This window comes from Entelurus aequoreus, linkage group LG04 (genome assembly GCF_033978785.1).
Source record: "Entelurus aequoreus isolate RoL-2023_Sb linkage group LG04, RoL_Eaeq_v1.1, whole genome shotgun sequence".
Lineage (NCBI taxonomy): Eukaryota > Metazoa > Chordata > Actinopteri > Syngnathiformes > Syngnathidae > Entelurus > Entelurus aequoreus.
In genome coordinates this window covers 64,316,032-64,337,306 of record NC_084734.1, presented here as the reverse complement: position 1 = coordinate 64,337,306, position 21,275 = coordinate 64,316,032, and the positions used below count along the sequence as shown (strand labels likewise).

Here is a 21,275-nt window from a genome sequence, read left to right as displayed (position 1 = left end):
TGTACTGAGAGCACACACGCTGACACACACAACACGCTGATAGACAGACACGTAGAAAATGAAAGATACAGAGCGCTCCCAAATAACTTTTTAAGCTTTGGGTTTTGGGGAAAGTAGCAAGTCATGTCAAGTCAAAAGCCTCAAGTCCAAGTGAAGTCACAAGTCATTGATGTTAAAGTCTAAGTCGAGTTGCAAGTCTCTTTACATTTTGTCAAATCGAGTCTAAAGTCATCAAATTCATGACTCGAGTCTGACTCGAGTCCAAGTCATGTGACTCGAGTCCACACCTCTGCTATTTAGGTGTACTGTAGAGGAGGCTACACCGGATAGTCAAACCTCGGATTAATGAGGAGCAGTGTGGTTTTCGTCCTGGTCATGGAACTGTGGGCAGGATCCTCGAGGGTGCATGGGAGTTTGCGTGAAAAGTCTATATGTGCTTTGTAGACTTGGAGAAGGAATTTGACCGTGTCCCTCGGGAAGTCCTGTGACGAATCGCACCACCTGATTGTGGCGGTATGTTCCCTGTATGACTGGTGCCAGAGCTTTGTCCGCATTGCTTGCAGTAAGTGGGAACCGTTTCCAGTGAAGGTTGGACTCTGCCAGGGATGCCCTTTGTCACCTGTTCTGCTCATAACTTTTATGGACAGAATGTGTAGATGCAGTCAGAGCATTGAGGGGATCTGGTTTGGTGGCTGCATGATAAGGTCTCTGCTTTTTGAACATGTGGTCCTGCTGGCTTGTCCTGGCCAGGATCTTCAGCTCTCACGGGATCGGTTCACGGCTGGGATGAGAACCAGCACCTCCAAGTCAGAGTCCATGGTTCTTACCCGTAAAGGGGTGGGGTGCCATCTCCGGGTTGTGGAGGAGATCTTGCCCCAAGTGGAGGAGTTCAAGTACCTCAGAGTCTTACTGACAAGTGAGGGAATAGTGGATCGTGAGATTGTCAGGCGTATTGGTGCAGCTTCTGCAGTGATCTGTCGTAGTAAAGAAGGAACTGAGTTGGAAGGCAAAGTTCTCAATTTACCGTTCAATTTGCGTCCCTATCATCACCAATGGTCATGAGCTTTGGTTTGTGACTGAAAGGACAAGATCGCGAATACAGGCGGCTGAAATTAGTTTGCTCCATCGGGTGGCAGGGCGCTCCTTTAGAGACAGGGTGAGAAGCTCTGTCATTCAGAAGGAGCGCAGAGTAAAGCCACTGCTCTTCCACATAGAGAAGAGCCAGATGAGGTGGTTTGGGCATCTGGTCAGGATGCCACCCTAACGCCTCCCTTTAGGGTACGTTTGACCGGTAAGTTACTCAAGTTAGTTTGTGACAGATCTGTATGAATTATACTTGCTTACATTTAAAAGGAAACATTTATGTTTTATCTGTGCCATTATTCCCAATTGAACATGTTTTACTGTTTTTTTACATGGAGGGTGTGAACTTTAACAACTGCAATTTCTAAAGGTACTGACATACAATCACACAGAGTGACCCAAAAAAACAAGCTCATGATTCTGTCAATACCTTTAGTTGTGATGACTTCTGTGAGGCAGCAGCGTAGTGTGTGAGACTTGGCATCATTTTGTGGCAGTAGACATAACAGCAGTATTCTGGCTACACAGCGCAGGAAGGCCAGCTCTGACTCAGGACTGACCAAACTCGAATGGAGAGGAAACGGCCGAGCTCCTTCATCCGGTCTGCATTAGAAAGACACACAGTGAAGGTATGCTGTCAATTTGACGGTAGCTGCTAAAAGTCTTCTTGATGTTAATACAAAGCACTATATTATATCTATTATATCTTTCAAGGGACACATTTGTTTTCAAAGCACATACTGTAGACAAATGGGTAGACTGATCTCATTAAACAAGTCTTGCTTGGTTTGCTAAGATAAAACTAGTTATGAGTGAATGCTTACACTTGTGAGTGAGTGTTAGTAAGCAGAAAGTGAGTGCAAATGATGCAAATATTTCCATTTACACAAACAAAAAGGGCAGAGTGGACCTAATGAGTCAGAGCTCTGTGCAAAAGTTGTCCACACTCAGAGAGGTGACATTATTACATGAGTAAACTACACCACATCGTTAACCATTCATTATTTAAAAGGTTGTTATGGGTGTAAACATGTGTGTGTGTGTGTGTGTGTGTGTGTGTACCTTGCAGATGCAGCTTTGAGGGCAGTGAAGTGTCTATGTAAAATCCGGATTGTGTCATAACACACCACGTTAACAAGATCTATATCAGCAAGTCGGAATCTCAACTGCCCAATCATCTGCCACCAATCCTCCGACAACATGGTGTACAACTGGCCCTCATCACGGCTCAAAGGAATGTACCAAGACAGGATGTAGTCTCTGTAGGCATAGTCCAACACTGTGGAGACAACAAATGTCGAAGTAGATTATCTTTTTTGGAGGAAGACAAGACAGACTGTTATAACAGCAAGGAACACAAGACATCAGAGACAAAGCTAAAAGATATTCTGTACATTTGTGTATACGGGTGCATCTCAATTCATTAGAAACATTTATTTCACTACTCGTTCAATTCAAAAAGTGAAACCCTTTATAGTCTACAGATTCACTACACACAGAGTGAAATATCCCTAGAATATAATTAGTCTGGGACTGTCAAACGATAAATATATTTAATTGTGATTATTTGCGTTTGGTCCATAATTAATCACAAATAGTTTTTTTTATAAATATCTTTAATAAGTATACTTTATTAAGGTTGTCAATTTGTTTGATTTATGCAAATGTTTATTAAACATTTCATTATGCTTTTTTTAATAGCTCAACACAAAACGGTCACAAACCAATACAGACACACACGGCAAGACATTTTCCCATCCTTTAGTGCTCTCTCTTCCTCTCATTATGAAATATATAGAAGTTACATGTATTTATAAGTTTTCTCTACTAATTCTCACCCTGTTTCGCCACTTGTTTCTCTGTCTGGGCTGTAATGTAGTTGCACATGCGCATTTGTGTGCGTGTGTTGTTTAGGGACATGCCAAGACCACCAGGGGCGCGATAACCGGAAAACAGACAAACTACCTACAAGCGCACTCGTGTTCTGCTTTTTTTGTGGAGACAGAAAAGCAAGCTCAAATAAACAACCACACATTCATCCATTTTCTACCGCTTGACTTAAGGCCAGGTTTGGCTCCAGCTACCTGCAAGGCTTGAGCCAGTCACAGCTACATTTGCTGTGAGTAAAAGCCCCCACTTTTCAATCAAATATTTAGCTCTGTAGTTTATGTGAATAAAAGACTTTTGAAAAGAAGATGGCGAAAAGGAAAAAAGATGACGAGTAACGTACATTTTAGTACAAATGGACAGAGAGAAAATATATAAAGAAAATGAATAAACTTCAAGCTGAAGACCTACTGATTGTCAAAACTTTAAAGGAGCTTCCTGTCACATACGTGTTAGTATTGCTGTATTGACCATGATTGGCTATACATGTGCATGTGAGCAGTCTTTCTCACATCTGAAACACATCAAAACCAAAAATACTGCAACCCCCAACTCACCAACATTGCTAGATTTCACCTCACAGCAATGTTGATGGAAATAACTGACCTTTCAGGGCTTCGAAGCTAAACTTGCCATTCAATATACTTATTTGTCCATTTTTGCACTCTATTAATTTCTGTGACTCAACAAGAGTTGGAACATTGCTGCTTTTCCACCCCTGCGATATGGACTGAGGGTCAGGACGCACGTTTATTTTGTGATAAAAAAAATAGTGCCGTTAAAGGAAACTTTTGTTAACTCATTGCGTTAACTTTGACAGCCTTAATTTCTTAACCATTTAAATGATTATAGCTTACAGTGGTGGGATAAACCCAAAGTCAGTATCTCATCAAACTGTCAAAAAGTGCAATCAATGCAGTTCCTCTTATAGGGGAACTGCACTTTTTGGGGAATTTTGCCTATCGTTCACAATCACCATGAGAGACAAGAAGACAAAATGTTTTGGTTTTTTTGCAGTCTATCTTGTAAACATTGTCTCGTTCTCGGTGGGTAGCAAAGCAGCTAATGGGAGCAATCAATTCTACCTCTAAATCACTTCAAAAACCGTCTACAATACTTAATTTACGTTCCCAAACCCGTATAACAACCAAGCTGTAGCGACATTGTTATTGTAAAAGCGAACACTGAAGAACTCTTTTTCTATCTTAGTCGCAAACCGCCTTGCTACGGTATTAGCCGTAAAAGCTACTTACGGCAAGAGATAAGATAGCTTCTACGTCAACACGAAACGCGTTTGAGTTTGTAATGCACAACACTGCGATACGACACCAATTTATACTGATTGAAAAACATGAACAATCATTTTACAGTAGCCGTAAAGTATTAGCCCATATTTCATGTTTTGTTTGTACACAGCTAGCCAGACATTGTATGCACTGTAGTTGTACTAACACGCATGGCCGGCTGCGTATATTACGACCGATATTAAAGTGACTCACACGATTGACGGTTGCTCGTTTGGTCCAGCTGGCCGGGGACGTTCCCTGTTGATTTTGGGTAAGCAATCCATTTATGTCAAAATAGCTTGGCTCCAAGTTCAATATTTATAGTGTCAATATCGCTTTCACCTCACTCTCCCGGCTTCCGTCTGCTCCAACGTCTCACTCTTCCTTTGTGCTGGCTTCTCGAAGCAGCAGTTCATTCTACATACATTTAGCTTAAAAAAGATAAGGTTGTAAATCTTAATTTGTCCAAAAATAGTCGTCTTTGTTGCCGTGATTATAAAATACACTTGTGTTTGATTTCGGAAGTAGGATGCAAAATTGTTGCCAGAAGTCATAAGTGCGCTGCTATGTACACAGAAATTAATGAGTGGAAGAAATCAGTTCCGGAAATGATAAAAATGATCAAAATAAGGTAAATCTTGAACATATTACTACATATGTTACGAACAGTGTTGAGGCTAAAGCGTTACAAAGTAACGCGTTACTGTAACGCCGTTATTTTCGGCGGTAACTAGTAATCTAACGCGTTATTTTTTATATTCAGTAACTCAGTTACTGTTACTGCATGATGCTTTACTACATAAAAAATAACGTAAAATAACGCAGTATCGGCTATAAACAGAAGATCTGAGTGTGTTTTATTGGAGCGCTGCGGTGTCGTCCTACTGTGTCACAAGGAAAAGAAAAGGCGCGCTTTATGTGGAGCCAGAAGTGAAGTTTCTTAACATGGAGATATTCTCATTAATTTTCTTTTGTCGAGCACAAAGAAAATACAATTTTAGTTCAATGTAAGTTGTGTCTTGGATCAAAGATCCTATCTACTGCCCAAAACAGCAATTCAAATCTGCTGAAACAGCTACAAAAGCAACATGCTTCGACGAATCTAGTAAAGAGAGACACACTTCACCTCCACCTCCAACAGCAGCTGGATTTTAACGGAGATACAGGTAGGACAGCCAGGACAACATTGATAGAGCCATTGCAGCGTATAGAAGAATAAAATAGAATAGAATAGAATAGAATGGACTTTATTGTCCTTATATTTGCATATAATGAGATTAAGGACTCCAATTTAAGGTGCGGTAGTGGGAACAAATATGGGATAAAAATAAATTACACACGAGGTAATAGAGAAAAAAACAACCACTAAGAATTGAAATAAACAGACTACTATCAAATGATAATAATAAGCAATCTTGTACAATATACAAAACATTATACAAAATACAAAATACTGTACAATAAACAGAGCAAGACAAGAGTACCGGAGTAATAAATAACAATCTGTGTCGGATGTATTGCACTCGAAGGGTAATATTGCACAGTACGGTATTAGGGTAGGATATTGTATAGGGGGTGAATATGCTATATGTGCTAGAAGACCCATCCATCCATCCATTTTCTACCGCTTGTCCCTTTTTGTAGTCACAGGGGGTCACTGGAGCCTATCTCAATCAATCAATCAATCAATGTTTATTTATATAGCCCTAAATCACAAGTGTCTCAAAGGGCTGCATTCGGGCAGTAGGCGGGGTACACCCTGGACAAGTCACCACCTCATCACAGGTGCTAGAAGACATGCAGGTTATTTCTACAGTGGAGTCACCTGCTTTTAGGCCGCTGGACACAGTGGACAGTGAGTACACAAACATGGAAAGCGAGCTAAAGAAAACAGTCAAAACTCTGCCTCTGCTCCTCATTCATCACTGAAGGTACACACACTCTGTCAATTATCTTATATACTCCTTCATTCTAGACTTCTAGAGTGTTTGATTATCACATCACTCTAAATGTATAGACTATAAAGTTCACAAACATAAAGAGGTATCCTAGATGGCCAGGTCAATCTTTCCTTATCTCTAAACTAAAACTGGGGAAATGCGTAGAGTGTTCTGGGCTTCAGTACAGTGTTGATCTCATGAAGACATAATTTTATTTCCGAATTCCTTGAGAGATGCCTGGTTAGGCTTTGTGTATGTCATGTGTGCCTTCCTTGGGTGAAGCCAGCTTTACAGCTATGTTGTGACATGTTGTTATTATGCTGGTTGTTACTTATGTATGTTATGTTGCAGCTATTTAAAATATTTCTGTCAATTTGTTCTGGCCTGAAATAAATTGGCCCATTGAAACATATCTTTGTCTTTGTGTGTTGTATGTAGACCACATTGCTTAGCAGAGTTCAGTGATGCAAATGTATGCCAAGTTGATCAACAGATTGTATTATTCTCCAGTGCAATAACAGTACTAAAATGAAGGCTAAAAGGGCATTAATGGGAGCCTTAAAAAAAAGAACTAAATAGTTACTTCACACCCAGTAACGCATTCATTTTTGGTGTAAGTAACTGAGTTAGTAACTGAGTTACTTTTGAAATAAAGTAACTAGTAACTGTAACTGGTTACTGGTTTTCAGTAACTAACCCAACACTAGTTACGAAGGTGTCTGTTACTACATTATATACAGACTTGCAGTGTGTACATAAAACGTTGCCGGAGGGTTTTGAAGTTGTTTTATAGGGCTTTGAAAGCTACAATGATGACTCCCATTAGCCGCATCTTTCAAGCGCTTTTTTTACCATCTTTAAAATCGTAAAAAAAGACGTGTGTTCTTGTCTCTCATAATGATTGCAAAAATTTTTAAAAAAAAAGAGCTGTTCCCCTTTAAAGGGGGCCCCGCATACTGTAAAAACTTTGACAACCACTGCCCTAAACTACACAGTGTGTTGTAAGTTTTCAACAAAAATAACACCAGTGTCACCTTGGACAAATAATCAATTTGAATTCATTAAAAAAACATTTCTTTTTTCCAAACACATATTTAGCATGTGCAAATATACACCCTCTGTGTCAATAAAAGGAGCCATCTGTTTGTTAGTTCCTCTAGCACAGGAGTGCCCAATTTTTTGCCTCCAAAAGCCAAGGTGAAAATGTGCAAAGGGCCGAGGTTCAAACAACAATTTTAAGCGTGAAACATAAATATAATAACTGTAAATAATAAAGTTCCTTTAATTAGTTTAAATAGCATGGACAAACTAGTTAGCCTTGTGGACATGCCATCAAAAATTGTGTGAGCTTCAAAGATCAGTATAAATATATATTACATTTGGGAAGCAACCTTTTGCGGGCCAAACAAAAGAACTCAGGGGGCCTGATCAGTGTCTGTCTCTGGTAACAAGGAAGAACAAAGATCTATTTATCAGCAGTTTTTAGGAAACTGAGGTTTTCTTACATTCAGAAGACATGGTGACACAGCAGGCATTTTCTCAGACTAAAATGTGATTTGTATTCGTAATAGGACAGAAAGTTTTCACAGTCTACTATTCACTGACAGAGTAGATTGACATTTTTGACAAAAAATATTTTGTTTAGTTTGTTTTGCATTGCCACTGTCTAACAATATATCTCATTGTATATTATGTGCATGTTTTTACAATGCCTGCTTAGATTTTCCCCCACAGTCCTAAAATATGTGTATTTGATTAGCTGGTGATTCTAAATTGTTGTATGTGTGAATTATGTTAATTGTTTGTCTTTTGTGACCGGTGACCAGTTGCGGTTGTATCTTGCCTTAAAAACAACTGGGCAAGGCTCCAAGCTCAAAATACAAGAAAAACGTGCACTCTCCAAAAATCATAATAAAACAAAAATAAAGAAGTGCACAGCAAAGTGTACTTAAAAAGCAAGGCCAGCAACACTAGTGTCCTTCTAATAATTGTAATACAAACTGCGCAGGCGCTACCAAACACAGACCGGTTTCGAAAATGTGCACACTGACGAAGACATTTTCGAAACTGGTCTGTGTGTGGGAGCGCCCGCGCAGTTTGTATTAAAATTATTAGAAGGACACGTGTGTTCCTGGCCTTGCTTTTTCTTCAAGGCTCCAAGCTCACCCATGACCCTGATCAAGATAAGCAATATCAATTTCTTATTTTCTGTAACACAACACAGTGTAATAATCTACAGTATTGTACACAAAATTCCAAACTGTCCTTTGGACTACTACAATAAAAGCAATACCTCCAAATGACAATGATGGTGTAATACATCACTTTAAAATGAATGGGATAATTCCACTCATGCGTCAACAGCCACAAAAGCGGTCAAGACAAATGTGTCAGCAATAACAACAATATAATAGTGTAATGTGGGGGTGTCGAGTCAGGTCTCAGGGCAATTTGCAGCATGCGCTTTTATTCCTTATTGGCTTGCAGCATATTGTACAAATAAAATGAAACACTGCCCGCATCAGACAATTACCAAAGAGAAGTAGGGCCACAATGAAAAGACAAAAAATAGAGAATGTGTTGATTCGTATATGTTTAATGAACAAAAAGGTGAATATTATCATAGCGGGTCTTGCATCCTTACATTTTTGTCATTGCGCACCTCAGTATGAAGCTTGGACACCCCATAGTATTATGTTACTGTATATAGTTTTTCACTTGTTTTATATAGGATGATTATGTAGAGTATATTTCATGTCAATATACCATGGAGACAAATCCAACTATAAAACAATTACCAGTAAGTAATTTATTACTACTGTATGCCCATCCTTAGTTAAAATGTATGTCAAAATATGAACTCATTTACCTTCCTTCAGGGCTTTATCCACATTGTGTGATATCACCACCCTCCGACTCTGGCTCGATTCCTGTGCTGGCGCAACAAATCGAGTCTGAAAAGCAAGTATCACAATATTCACTTGAGTGAATCAAATAAAAGTCTGAAAAACAGCAGGAAATGTACAACAAATTTGGAACTGTTGGTCTGGTGAACTTTAAGGAGGTCTTATGCTGCCTATTTCAAGGAAATTTAAAATGATATTGGATTACCAATGGGGCACTATACAGTCTGCACTCAATTAATGCTGTTAATTGGTCTGGAACATGACCACAATACTTAAGTTAAAGTTAAAGTACCAATGATTGTCACACACACTCGGTGTGGCAAAATTAATCTCTGCATTTGACCCATCACCCTTGATCACCCCCTGGGAGGTGAGGGAAGCCGTGGGCAGCAGCTGTGGCCGCGCCCAGGAATCATTTTTGGTGATTCAACCCCCAATTCCAACCCTTGATGCTGAGTGCCAAGCAAGGAGGTAATGGGTCCCATTTTTATAGTCTTTGGTGTAACTCGGCCGGGGTTTGAACTCACAACCTACCGATCTCAGGGCGGACATGAAATTCTGTGAAGCACGTATCATTATAAATCAAATATATTCATAGCTCGAGCATAAAAACATGTATACAACCTTCTAAATATGTATTCAACATTTTTAGAGACCTCTAAACATAAAAAACACCCTCTAGTCCAGACCTGGGCATTCTGCGGCCCGTGGGCCGCATCCGGCCGTTTGTGCGTCCCTGTCCGGCCCGCGTGAGGCCAATTATAAATTACAAAATAAATTTTAAAAAGTATCTATGTCGAGTGTGCAATACAATGGTGCTGCTTTTGTTTTGAAAATCGTTATTTGTATTACTTCCGTGTCGACGTATGCGTGTGCGTGATTGTGAGTGAATGTGAACAGCTGCAATCACTACAAAATAAAGTTGAAAAAACATCTATGTCCTGCGCGCAATACAACTGTGCTGCTTTTATTTTGAAAAGTATTATTTATGGGCGTGTGTCCGTGTGTAACCTGCGAGTGAAGGTGCACAGCGACAAGTGATGCACGGTTTACACCCGAGACGCTAAAAAGAGAAAAGTTGATGAAGAATGGCGTGTTTCCAACAAGACATGGACTGCAAAGCAACGTTCCCTCTAAGGCAGTGGTCCCCAACCACCGGGACCGATTGGTACCGGGCCGCGCAAGAAATAAAAAAAATAAATTAAAATTATTATTATTATTTTTTTTTAAATTAAATCAACATAAAAACACTATATATACATATTGTGTATGTGTATGTCAATTAAGGCTGAAACGACGCGTCGACGTAGTCGACGTCATCGGTTATGTAAATACGTCGACGCCGTTTTTGTGCGTCGACGCGTCGCATAATTACGTCACACTACCGTCATGGCGGAGCGCAAAGCAGACTGTGCGAGCGAGGGGAAAACGCACGTCAAAAGTCGTCAAAAGTGTGGGAGTATTTCAATACACAGCCTAATAATGTTGTTGTATGCACAGTGTCGAGCGTAAATGGCCTATCATAGCAGCACAACGGCTATGAACGAACATTTGAAAAGAAAACCATCAACCATCAACTAGTCAATCGTCCGCGTTAGCATACGTTGTCATCATTACACAAAAACATGAATGTGTCATTTGTATCTGCTAGGGGTGTAACGTTATGTGTTTTGTATTAAACCGTTTCGGTACGGGGCTTTCGGTTCGGTACGGGGGTGTACCGAACGAGTTTCTAAGCTAAAGCTAACTTTAGCTGCTAAAGTCTTAACAAGTTGCTTTGCTCCTTCTGCGGCTGCCTCTGTCTCAGCACGCAGCATTGTCCCACCCACACAACCATCTGATTGGTACACACGCAGCATTGTCCCACCCATACAACCATCTGATTGGTACACACGCAGCATTGTCCCACCCACACAACCATCTGATTGGTACACACGAAGCATTATCAGCCAATCAGCAGTGCGTATTCAGAGCGCATGTAGTCAGCGCTTCAGCGTGGAGCAGATAGGTGTTTAGCAGGTGAGCATCAGGCAGCGGACTCTCCCCAAATGATAATAAACACCTCCCAGTCAACTACTAGTAACATCACTATGAGCCCGTTGACCTTCTAGAAACTTAACTGTAGCTCAGCTCACTCGCAGTCCTGGCTTGAGGTGAAGGCTAATTAGCTCTCAGTTCCAGCCACATCGACCCCTTCTGAGCGCCTATTTTCAGCTGCTGGGAATATTGTAAACAACAAAAGAAGCAAAGCAAGTAGACATGCTAACCTTTCTTCATTACAACTGTTAGTCACTCACAGGAATGAGTAGAATTGGTTATTGTGTACTGTGTTGGACTGGATGTTTATTTTGCACATTTTAAAAGCAATACTTAATGTTTACAGTGCTCCAGAATATTTAGATTGGCACTTTTTTGTATTGATGTTTATCTTTATTTTTGCACATTTTAGCAAATAAGCAATACTTTCACTTTTGTTGAAATGTTTACACTTTTGTTACAGAATATTTCGTTTTGCACTTTTTTGTATTGGATGTTTATCTTTATTTTTGCACATTTTAAAGCAAAATAAGCAATACTTTTACTTTTGAAATGCTTATACTATTGCAGAATATTAAGATTTGCACTGGATGTTTACTTTTATATTTGCACATTAAAAAGCAAATAAGCTACTTTTAATTTTGTTAAATGTTAAAAGTTTTAAGTGTTTACATTGTTACAGAATATTTTGTCATGTTGTTGTCAATGTTGACTGAGTGGCCATACTTTTTTTTTTGTAAATAAAAGCCATGCCTTTTGAAAAAAACTGGCCTACTTTTATTTTTTCATCTTCATTTTAAATAAAATAAAATAAAACAATAATCGGTAAAAGGAAAAATAATCTATAGATGAATCGAAAAAATAATCTATAGATTAACCGATTAATCGAAAAAAATAATCTATAGATTAATCGATAGAAAAATAATCGTTAGCTGCAGCCTTAATGTCAATATAGATCAATACAGTCTGCAGGTATACAGTCCGTAAGCACACATGATTGTATTTCTTTATGAAAAAAAAAAAAAAGAAACCCCCCCCGGTCCGTGGGACAAATTTTCAAGCGTTGACCAGTCCCCAGCTACAAAAAGGTTGGGGACCACTGCTCTAAGGTGCGTGCCTGCGCAATTGCGCACTGCTCAAGCGTCTGCTGCGCGCAGCAAATATATGCCGCGCACCAAATGAAATCCCATCTGAATTCTAAACAAAATAAACATTTATTCTATGTAATTTTGCAATGCAACTGAGTGACAGTGACAACAAGCGGCCCTAACGGTGTTCGTCAACACCGTTCAATTGAACACCGTTCAATTATTGTAACGTCTATCGAGATGCTTCGAGGACAGGAATTATATCGATCACTTTATTGAGCAAAACTGTTTATATTCGGACATAACCACACCAAAAACATGAGTAAAACAATTCTATCTCGAAAAACTAGTCCTTTTCTGCCGTACAAACCAGGCAAAAACCAACTTGTCATCTGTCACCAACACGCATAGCACTAAACCACTGGTGCGTTTATGGCCACACAAAAAGTCGGACAACTCAAACAACACACAAAGTTACACTATGACTCCTCAGTCATACGTGTGCTTATTTTACTGTCATTTATTATTAATGTTAATTTATTTATATTAGTCATGGAATGCTGTTACACACACTATGTTGAAGTATTACTATTATTATTAATTATTATTTATCTTACGGTGTATATCAAAAATAATATTGAGGAAAATTTAATTGAAATATTGTCGATGTGGCCCTCCAGCAGTGCTTGGGTTGCTCATGTGGCCCCCGGTAAAAATGAATTGCCCACCCCTGCTCTAGTCACAGTTAGACTATTTCAATCCAATATAGTTATGCTGCCTGAGGCTGACCCAATCAGATTGGTTTGGTGGACAATACTATTGCACTTAGTTAAAGTTAAAGTACCAATGATTGTCACACACACTAGGTGTGGTGAAATTTGTCCTCTGCATTTGACCCATCCCCTTGTTCACCCCCTGGGAGGTGAGGGGAGCAGTGGGCAGCAGCGGTGCCGCGCCCGGGAATCATTTTTGGTGATTTAACCCCCAATTCCAACCCTTGATGCTGAGTGCCAAGCAGGGAGGTAATGGGTCCCATTTTTATAGTCTTTGGTATGACTCGGCCGGGGTTTGAACTCACAACCTACCGATCTCAGGGCGGACACTCTAACCACTAGGCCACTGAGTAGTATTGATATTCTTAGTTTGTTTAGCAGTTTTTATGTCTGACAATGCTTAATTTAGGACCAAAACAAAATATGCTTTAAACAATATAAAAATATCTGCAATGTGGTGAAGCCACAATGTGGTGAAGCTGCAATGTTTGAAGCATGATGTGACGAGGGACGACTGTAGTACAATTATTTTAATAAAATAGCGTATCCTTATAGCGGTTGGCTGCCATGGTACTGTGCTCTCACGCTGCGTGTTTATTGTTTCTTGCATTGAACAAAGAGAACACAGTTTACTAAGTCAAAGTCCTTGTGTGTTAAACATACTTGGCCAATAAAGTTGATTGTGATAAAATTATGTACAGGGTAAATCTGCATTGTTGCCCTCATGGCCAAAATTTGGGATACAGCAGCCTCCTCCTCCAACCATGCCAATCTTTTGCGATTGGTCAGGGGTAGAGTTTGGACTAAAGCCCCTGAAATTCCCGCCACCGCTCACAGCTGCACAGGTTATCAGCAAACAGTAAAAGAGAATTTGATATTGGATATAATTTGATTAATATTGAATAACTGCTTTGTTGACAAAACAGCTGTCCATGAAGTGGCGGGATAAGAAAAGCAGTAATCATGAAGTAGGTGTTTAGTTCCAAAGAAAACACAACTCCAATTGCAGCCTTATGACAGTTTAGATACACAATTTTTACACAAAAAACACTTCCTGGCTGCCTTTTTACATTGTACATTACATGAACTTAATAAAGTTGTGATGTGAGAAATTCAAAAGATCTCATGGAAATGTTGAAGTTTTCATACTCGACCGACCGTTCAATATGAAAATGTAAAAAACCCACCACCAACCTTGTGATATATGCCACTTCCCACCACATCATATAGAACATGAGTACAACATTTTAAACACGTACTGTCAAATACACCTGAAAAGTTGCAAATGTAGGATAGCACCCCTTAAAAAAGGTAGAAGAATGCAGCCGATATGTTGACAAGAGAAATGCACGTAACATTGTCAGTGTCAACATCAATACGCTATCAGAGCATACAGGTGAACACATGCAGATGCAGCTCTGCTTGTTAAAGACAGATTATTCCCTTGCTACAAGTTGCATGTACGCGTGTTTGCACTTTGTGTCAAGAGTGGACAAATTCAGTGGCATGACTGGTCCTTATCTATTATGAACCAACATTGAGGATGTGAAACAAAGGAGACAGCATGAAAGAGGAAAGAAAAGACATGGGGGGGGTTCTGTTTTGCTCTATTTATTCTGGGTTGCTATTCATACACGTTTCTTCAAAAGGATGTCAATGCTTACCTCATTTATGTCATAAAAAATGCAGAACAGTGAGGTTTATTCAGGTGTATCCAGTGTTTGTATTCCCGTGTGTAGCTCCAAAAGAGGAACTATATTAGAAAATACATTTGCGTTTCCCCTAAACTTCCAAGATACCTTTGGCGGTGGAGGTGCGGTTATGAAGTCATGTGCAAAGTCATCACATTTGTCAACAAATATTACTTTGCTATTTATTATTATTTGTCAAGAAATCATGATGTTTTTAATGGAAGTAGTGGAACATTTCTTTGCGCTGTGTGCAACACAAGTGAAAGAAAATTGCTTGACCGCCACTTTTCAACCACAAAACATGCCCGCAAGGTGTCTGTGCGGGGACAACAGACACGGCAAGTGACCCTGATTGAAACTGTTGCATGTACTGAAAAAAACAAGATACCGTAATTTCCGGACTATAAGCCGCTACTTTTTCCCCTCGTTCTGGTCCCTGCGGCTTATACAACGGTGCGGCTTATTTACGGCCTGTTCTTCTCAGACACCGACGAAGAGGATTTCGGTGGTTTTAGTACGCAGGAGGAAGACGATGACACAATGATTAAAGACTGATTTTTCATATACCGGTAGGCTGGTTATTTTGATAACGTACAGGCGAGCACTTTGTATTACTTTGCACCGTTGTATTATTTGTACTCTGCACGAATGCTGTTCGCCATGTCAAAGATGTGAAAGTTTGATTGAATGATTGAAAGATTTATTGTTAATAAATGGGACGCTTTGTGTTCCCAAACAGTCCTCTCTGTCCCGACAATCCCCTCCGTGGTAGCAGGAACCCCTATATACTACGGTAATTACACATCAAAACCCTGCGGCTTATAGTCGGGTGCGGCTTATATGTGGAGCAATCTGTATTTTCCCCTAAATTTAGCTGGTGCGGCTTATAGTCAGGTGCGGCTTATAGCCCAGAAATTGCGGTAAGTAACTTTAAAATATGCTGCACTGCATGACTATTCAACTGGCGGTTCAGTTCAAAACTTTGGAGAGCCATTAACATTTTTGCTGCAAGTTATTTATAAATACATGATAAAAACCAAAGAATGCTTCTGTTACAGATCTGTGCGTTGACATTTTAACCTCCTACAGGGCAGCGACAACACTTGTATTTCACACAACAGGGCTATTTTTTCTGAAATGTGTAACTCTGACACAAAAATAGACCAAACAAAGGCCCTCTTAGAGAATGCTGGTCCTCAAAATAAGAATAATAGTTAGGGGAGAAGTTTGGTCCCCCGATCCTTTGCTTTCTGGAAATGTGGCACCAGGAAACAATTTGGTTGAATGGTCCTGTTCAATTGTAAATGGTGAAATCTAGGCTTGCTTGCTTTTTTCTATGTCTCACTCTCAAATGGTGTATGCACGTGAGTGACTAAACATAAATGATGTACTATGTTAAAATGTTAAAAAACTCAAATATATCTTTCACATTAACCGCGTTCACAGTAAAAAATTGATAACAAATTTGTAAAATCAAAAGCTGATGCAAAAGAATCCTCAAAACATTGCAACATTTTTGAAAAAGCTGCTGCAATATCAGTAATATCAAACTTTGCCCAAACATAATCAAATCAGGGCAACCACAATAATGACAAAGAAATTATATAATAAAAGTAGACTTGAGTAGTAATTGAGTAAACTATCGATTAGTTTGTTCTGTTAATCGAGTAAAAAACACACTTCAGAGCTGGGGTAGGGAACCTATGGCTTGTCAGCCAGATGTGGCTCCTTTGATGACTGCATCTGACTCGCAGAAAAATTTTATCGCCTTAAAACTTTCTCATACATTTTTATCCCTCCATCCATCCATTTTCTACCACTTGAGTTCAGACCTGGGTTTGGCTCCAGCTACCTGTAAGGCTTGAGCCAGTCACAGCTACATTTGTTGTGAGGTCAAGAAGTAAACGCCCCACATTTCACAACAATATTTAGCTCTGAGAAGGAGATGGCGAAAAGAAAAACGTTTGACGAGTAACGTACAATTTAGGACAGTCACATACCACCCACTGCAGCATGTGAGTATTGCTGTTTTGGCCACGTTTGGCTGTCCATGTGCATATGAGCAGTCTTTCTCACATTTGAAACACATCAAAACTACCCTGAAATCACATTTAACGGATGGAAGCTTCAACACCTGCTGAAGCTTAAATCTCACCATGAAAAGCCACCAACAAAACAGTGCAGTACCGGAAGTTGCATTTAAAAAGTATTCCATGTATTATTGGTTCGCATGAGTATTACAATGTTACTATATGAAGAATACTGTACAATTAGACTTATTAAATTGTTTGTCTTAAAGGGGAACTGCACTTTTTTATGGAATTTTGTCTACCGTTCACAATCATTATGAAAGACATTATGCATTCTAACTCGCAAATAAACGTTAATAAAAGTCCGCTTACAGCAGAGCTAATGGGAGGTCCTCTATTCCGTCCATAAAACCCGATAAAAAAACATCCAAAAAGCACCAACAATACTCCATTTACGTTTCATGACTTGAATATTAACAAAGTATTAGTGATATTGTTATTATATGTGGCGACGCACACAAACTATAGTGGCGCTGTGATCAAGCTTGTGTGCAAACGTTGACATGATCGACTGATGAGCTGCTGCTTCCTTGCTCGTCAAACTTTATTGTAGATCATAAATCATGCCTCTCACCTGGATAATATAACGACGAGGACGCATTCCAGCAAGTTGGTACACTTTGACAGCCAATCTAGACCAGGAATGACACGAAAATACGCTTGGTTGAACCCCTCTTTTCTTCATGAGGACTATGAGATATTCTTCATCTAAATGGGAATATATGAACATCCTAGCAGTCGGCATCCTAATGACAGCAGACATTGTACAGTAAGTGGTGTATGAATATTTATTTCACTGATTATTTGGCGTACCAATAGATGGAGCCTGCGTACCACAGTTTAAGAATCACTGCATGAGATGGTGCAGATGTGTCTAATATTGTCTTTGGTGGGTGCAGTGAGTTTAGGCCAAGGGTGTCAAACGTACGGCCCGAGGGCCGTATCAGGCCCGCCAACAGGTTTTGTCTGGCCCGAGGGATGAGTTTGCTAAGTATAAAAATTAACCGTGGCGAAGTTGGGAGAGTGGCCGTGCCAGCAATCTGAGGGTTACTGGTTCAATCCCCACCTTCTACCATCCTTGTCACGTCCGTTGTGTCCTTGAGCAAGACACTTCACCCTTGCTCCTGATGGGTCCTGGTTAGCGCCATGCATGGCAGCTCCCGCCATCAGTGTGTGAATGTGTGTGTGTGTGTGAATGGGTGAATGTGGAAATAGTGTCAAAGCGCTTTGAGTTTCTTAGAAAGGTAGAAAAGCGCTATACAAGTACAACCCATTTACCATTTAATGAAAGAAACATGTGTCCACTGGATGTCGCAAATAGCAATTATTTGTATCTTTGTAGATGATGCTACATATGTACAAAATAAACCACATTATATTAGTACATCAGTCGAGGAAAATTATCAAACTACATAAATAACATCCTGCAATTTGATTCTAATATTTTTTTTAATCTTGATTGAACATTAACACTAATGACTTGATTGATCAACATTATCACATAATATATTCAGAAAATATAAATAACGACCAATAAATTATTAACCGCAACATGTAAGTGTAAAAAAACCCAACAACATTATGATTTGTACATTTTCAGAATGTGCTTGTTCCATTTTTAAACAAAGAAAACAATCTGAAGTTGTCTTTGTTTTCAAGTTATTGTGCCGTGATTTTACCAGTCCGGCCCACTTGGGAGTACCTTATTTTTCGGAGTATAAGTCGCACCGGCCGAAAATGCATAATAAAGAAGGAAAAAAACATATATAAGTCGCACTGGAGTATAAGTCGCATTTTTTGGGGAAATTTATTTGATAAAACCCAACACCAAGAATAGACATCCATCCATCTTCCTCCGCTTATCCGAGGTCGGGTCGCGGGGGCAGCAGCTTAAGCACGGAAGCCCAGACTTCCCTCTCCCCAGCCACTTCGTCCAGCTCCTCCCGGGGGATCCCGAGGCGTTCCCAGGCCAGCCGGGAGACATAGTCTTCCCAACGTGTCCTGGGTCTTCCCCGTGGCCTCCTACCGGTCGGACGTGCCCTAAACACCTCCCTAGGGAGGCGTTCGGGTGGCATCCTGACCAGATGCCCGAACCACCTCATCTGGCTCCTCTCGATGTGGAGGAGCAGCGGCTTTACTTTGAGCTCCCCCCGGATGGTAGAGCTTCTCACCCTATCTCTAAGGGAGAGCCCCGCCACCCGGCGGAGGAAACTCATTTCGGCCGCTTGTACCCGTGATCTTGTCCTTTCGGTCATAACCCAAAGCTCATGACCATAGGTGAGGATGGGAACGTAGATCGACCGGTAAATTGAGAGCTTTGCCTTCCGGCTCAGCTCCTTCTTCACCACAATGGATCGATACAGCATCCGCATTACTGAAGACATTTGAAAGGCAATTTTAAAATAAATAAAGAATAGTGCACAACAGGCTGAATAAGTGTACGTTATCTATCCATCCATTTTCTACCGCTTATCCCTTTTGGGGTAGCGGGGGGCGCTGGAGCCTATCTCAGCTACAATCGGGCGGAAGGCGGAATACACCCTGGACAAGTCGCCACCTCATCGCAGGGCCAACACAGATAGACAGACAACATTCACACACTAGGGCCAATTTAGTGTTGCCAATCAACCTATCCCCAGGTGCATGTCTTTGGAGGTGGGAGACGCATAAATAACCAACTGAGAACGAGCCTTGTATGTTAAGGTAACATATAATGGTAAGAGTCATTCAAATAACTATAACATATAGAACATGCTATACGTTTACCAAACAATCTGTCACTCCTAATCGCTAAATCCAATGAAATCTTATACGTCTAGTCTCTTACGTGAATGAGATAAATAATATTATTTGATGTTTTACGGTAATGTGTTAATAATTTCAACACATAAGTCGCTCCTGAGTATAAGTCGCACTCCCGGCCAAACTATGAAAAAAAACTGCGACTTATAGTCCGAAAAATACGGTCGATTTTTCTCCAGGTGGCCCCCACTCTAAAATGAGTTTGACACCCATGGTTTAGGCGGCATATCAACAACTTACCATGAGTTTCTTGAAGAACTCCAATTGTTGGACAGAACGCCTTCTATGTCTGTCAAAGGAGCTGACTTTGAGAGGACTCTTTCGGACCAGCAGGACAAAACTCCCAGCCAGGAAACACAGCAGGGCGAAGGATACATAGATGAAAAGCTTCAGGAAGAAAGAGGTCAGGGACAGGCCTCCCCATGCTAGCTGGAACACTACTGCTGCCACCACACCCAGGAGGAAAGCTGGGACAAACCGGAACGAGGAGGCAAGAGAAGAGGAAGAGCTGGCAAACGTGGGCCCCTCTTCTTCACCGGCACTGCTGCTCCTGCAGGCCAAGTGTGTTGTGGTAGATGAGGGGGTGGGCATGCTGGGACTCCACCATCCATATATGTGTCGGGCAGAAAAGTTGACTGCCTTGTCCGGATGTCTCGTTGGAGAGGTAGGTGTAGTGTGTACACTCTTCTGTGCCCTTAATTACAACACTGTCTCCAAGCAACGGCATCCCCACTCTGACATCTCCTGACCGACCTACTCCTCTGTGTCCGCCGCTCCTAGCATCCGCCCACCCGGCGGGCACGGACACGCAGTCCCGCTACTTTCGTCATCTAAACAGTGGTCGTCCAGGCAGTGCCGGGGGTTGGCCTTGGGTGGGCAGCTTGAAGGCAAGCGGGAAGGCAGAATTGGATGAATGGAGCCGCAAACAGCGTCACCTTGGAGACCAATAAAGGTAGCTTAGTGACCGTGCTGATGTAGCTAACATGCGATGTTAATTGAAGTTGTATTAGAATATGACCAAAGAATAGTTCACGACTTAACAGTGAAGCTAACCGCACCATACGGCGATGCTAACTAACTAGCCTCCCTTCTTAACAACCAAGCTAACATTAGCTTACTTCAATATCCTTTAAAGGAGCGGGCGACGGCGACGTTACATTCCCGCGCAGCGTCCTTGTCGAGAGAATGCAATTTAAAGGTAAGTAGTATGGTCCCGGTGAGAAAGTGACCGTGGCAGTCAGTTTAAAAACAAGCTGTTATTTGTTTTTCATCGAGCCCCAGCTGACTGACAATCTGTCTCGAACGTGAAAGCTGTGTCAGCCAATCAGCGCTGGTGTTAGCACCAGTCGGTGTGTTTGTTTTAGTCACCCAGACACTCCGAACGGACGGGACATATTGGGACTGTGGGCCGTACTCCGGGCGGGAAACAGCAAACGGCAAAGCAATGCGTGATAATTAGGTGCACACAATCGTTAATGGTTGTACGATTAGTTTAGTCCAGTGGTTCTTAACCTTGTTGGAGGTACCGAACCCCACCAGTTTTATATGCGCATTCACCGAACCCTTCTTTAGAGAAAAATAAAATGTTTTTTTTCAAATTCAAGAAAAAGTTATGTTTTTTTACTGGTGCATAAAATGAACCGTGCATGAACATCACCTTGTTCAAAGAACAAAACCAACACAGTGCATAAA

The 21,275-nt window shown here is 40.7% G+C and overlaps 1 protein-coding gene across 2 annotated transcripts in view; it reads right to left on the bottom strand.

Moving 5' to 3' along the window:
* LOC133648926 (sorting nexin-25-like) overlaps nucleotides 1-20,895 on the bottom strand; it is a 46,710-nt gene extending 25,815 nt beyond the window's left edge. The window contains exons 1-5 of one of the 2 annotated variants that reach the window (XM_062045474.1): nucleotides 20,702-20,895; nucleotides 19,824-20,518; nucleotides 9,066-9,150; nucleotides 2,146-2,362; nucleotides 1,514-1,686 (exon numbers count right to left, since the gene is read on the bottom strand). In XM_062045474.1, coding sequence (XP_061901458.1) covers nucleotides 1,514-1,686; nucleotides 2,146-2,362; nucleotides 9,066-9,150; nucleotides 19,824-20,174 — 826 coding nt within the window. In that variant the 5' untranslated portion in view covers nucleotides 20,175-20,518; nucleotides 20,702-20,895. Of the gene's footprint in view, nucleotides 1-1,513; nucleotides 1,687-2,145; nucleotides 2,363-9,065; nucleotides 9,151-19,823 lie in introns of both variants that reach the window. The other variant, XM_062045473.1, reaches the window with a different exon arrangement.
* Between the last annotated feature and the right edge of the window lie 380 nt (nucleotides 20,896-21,275).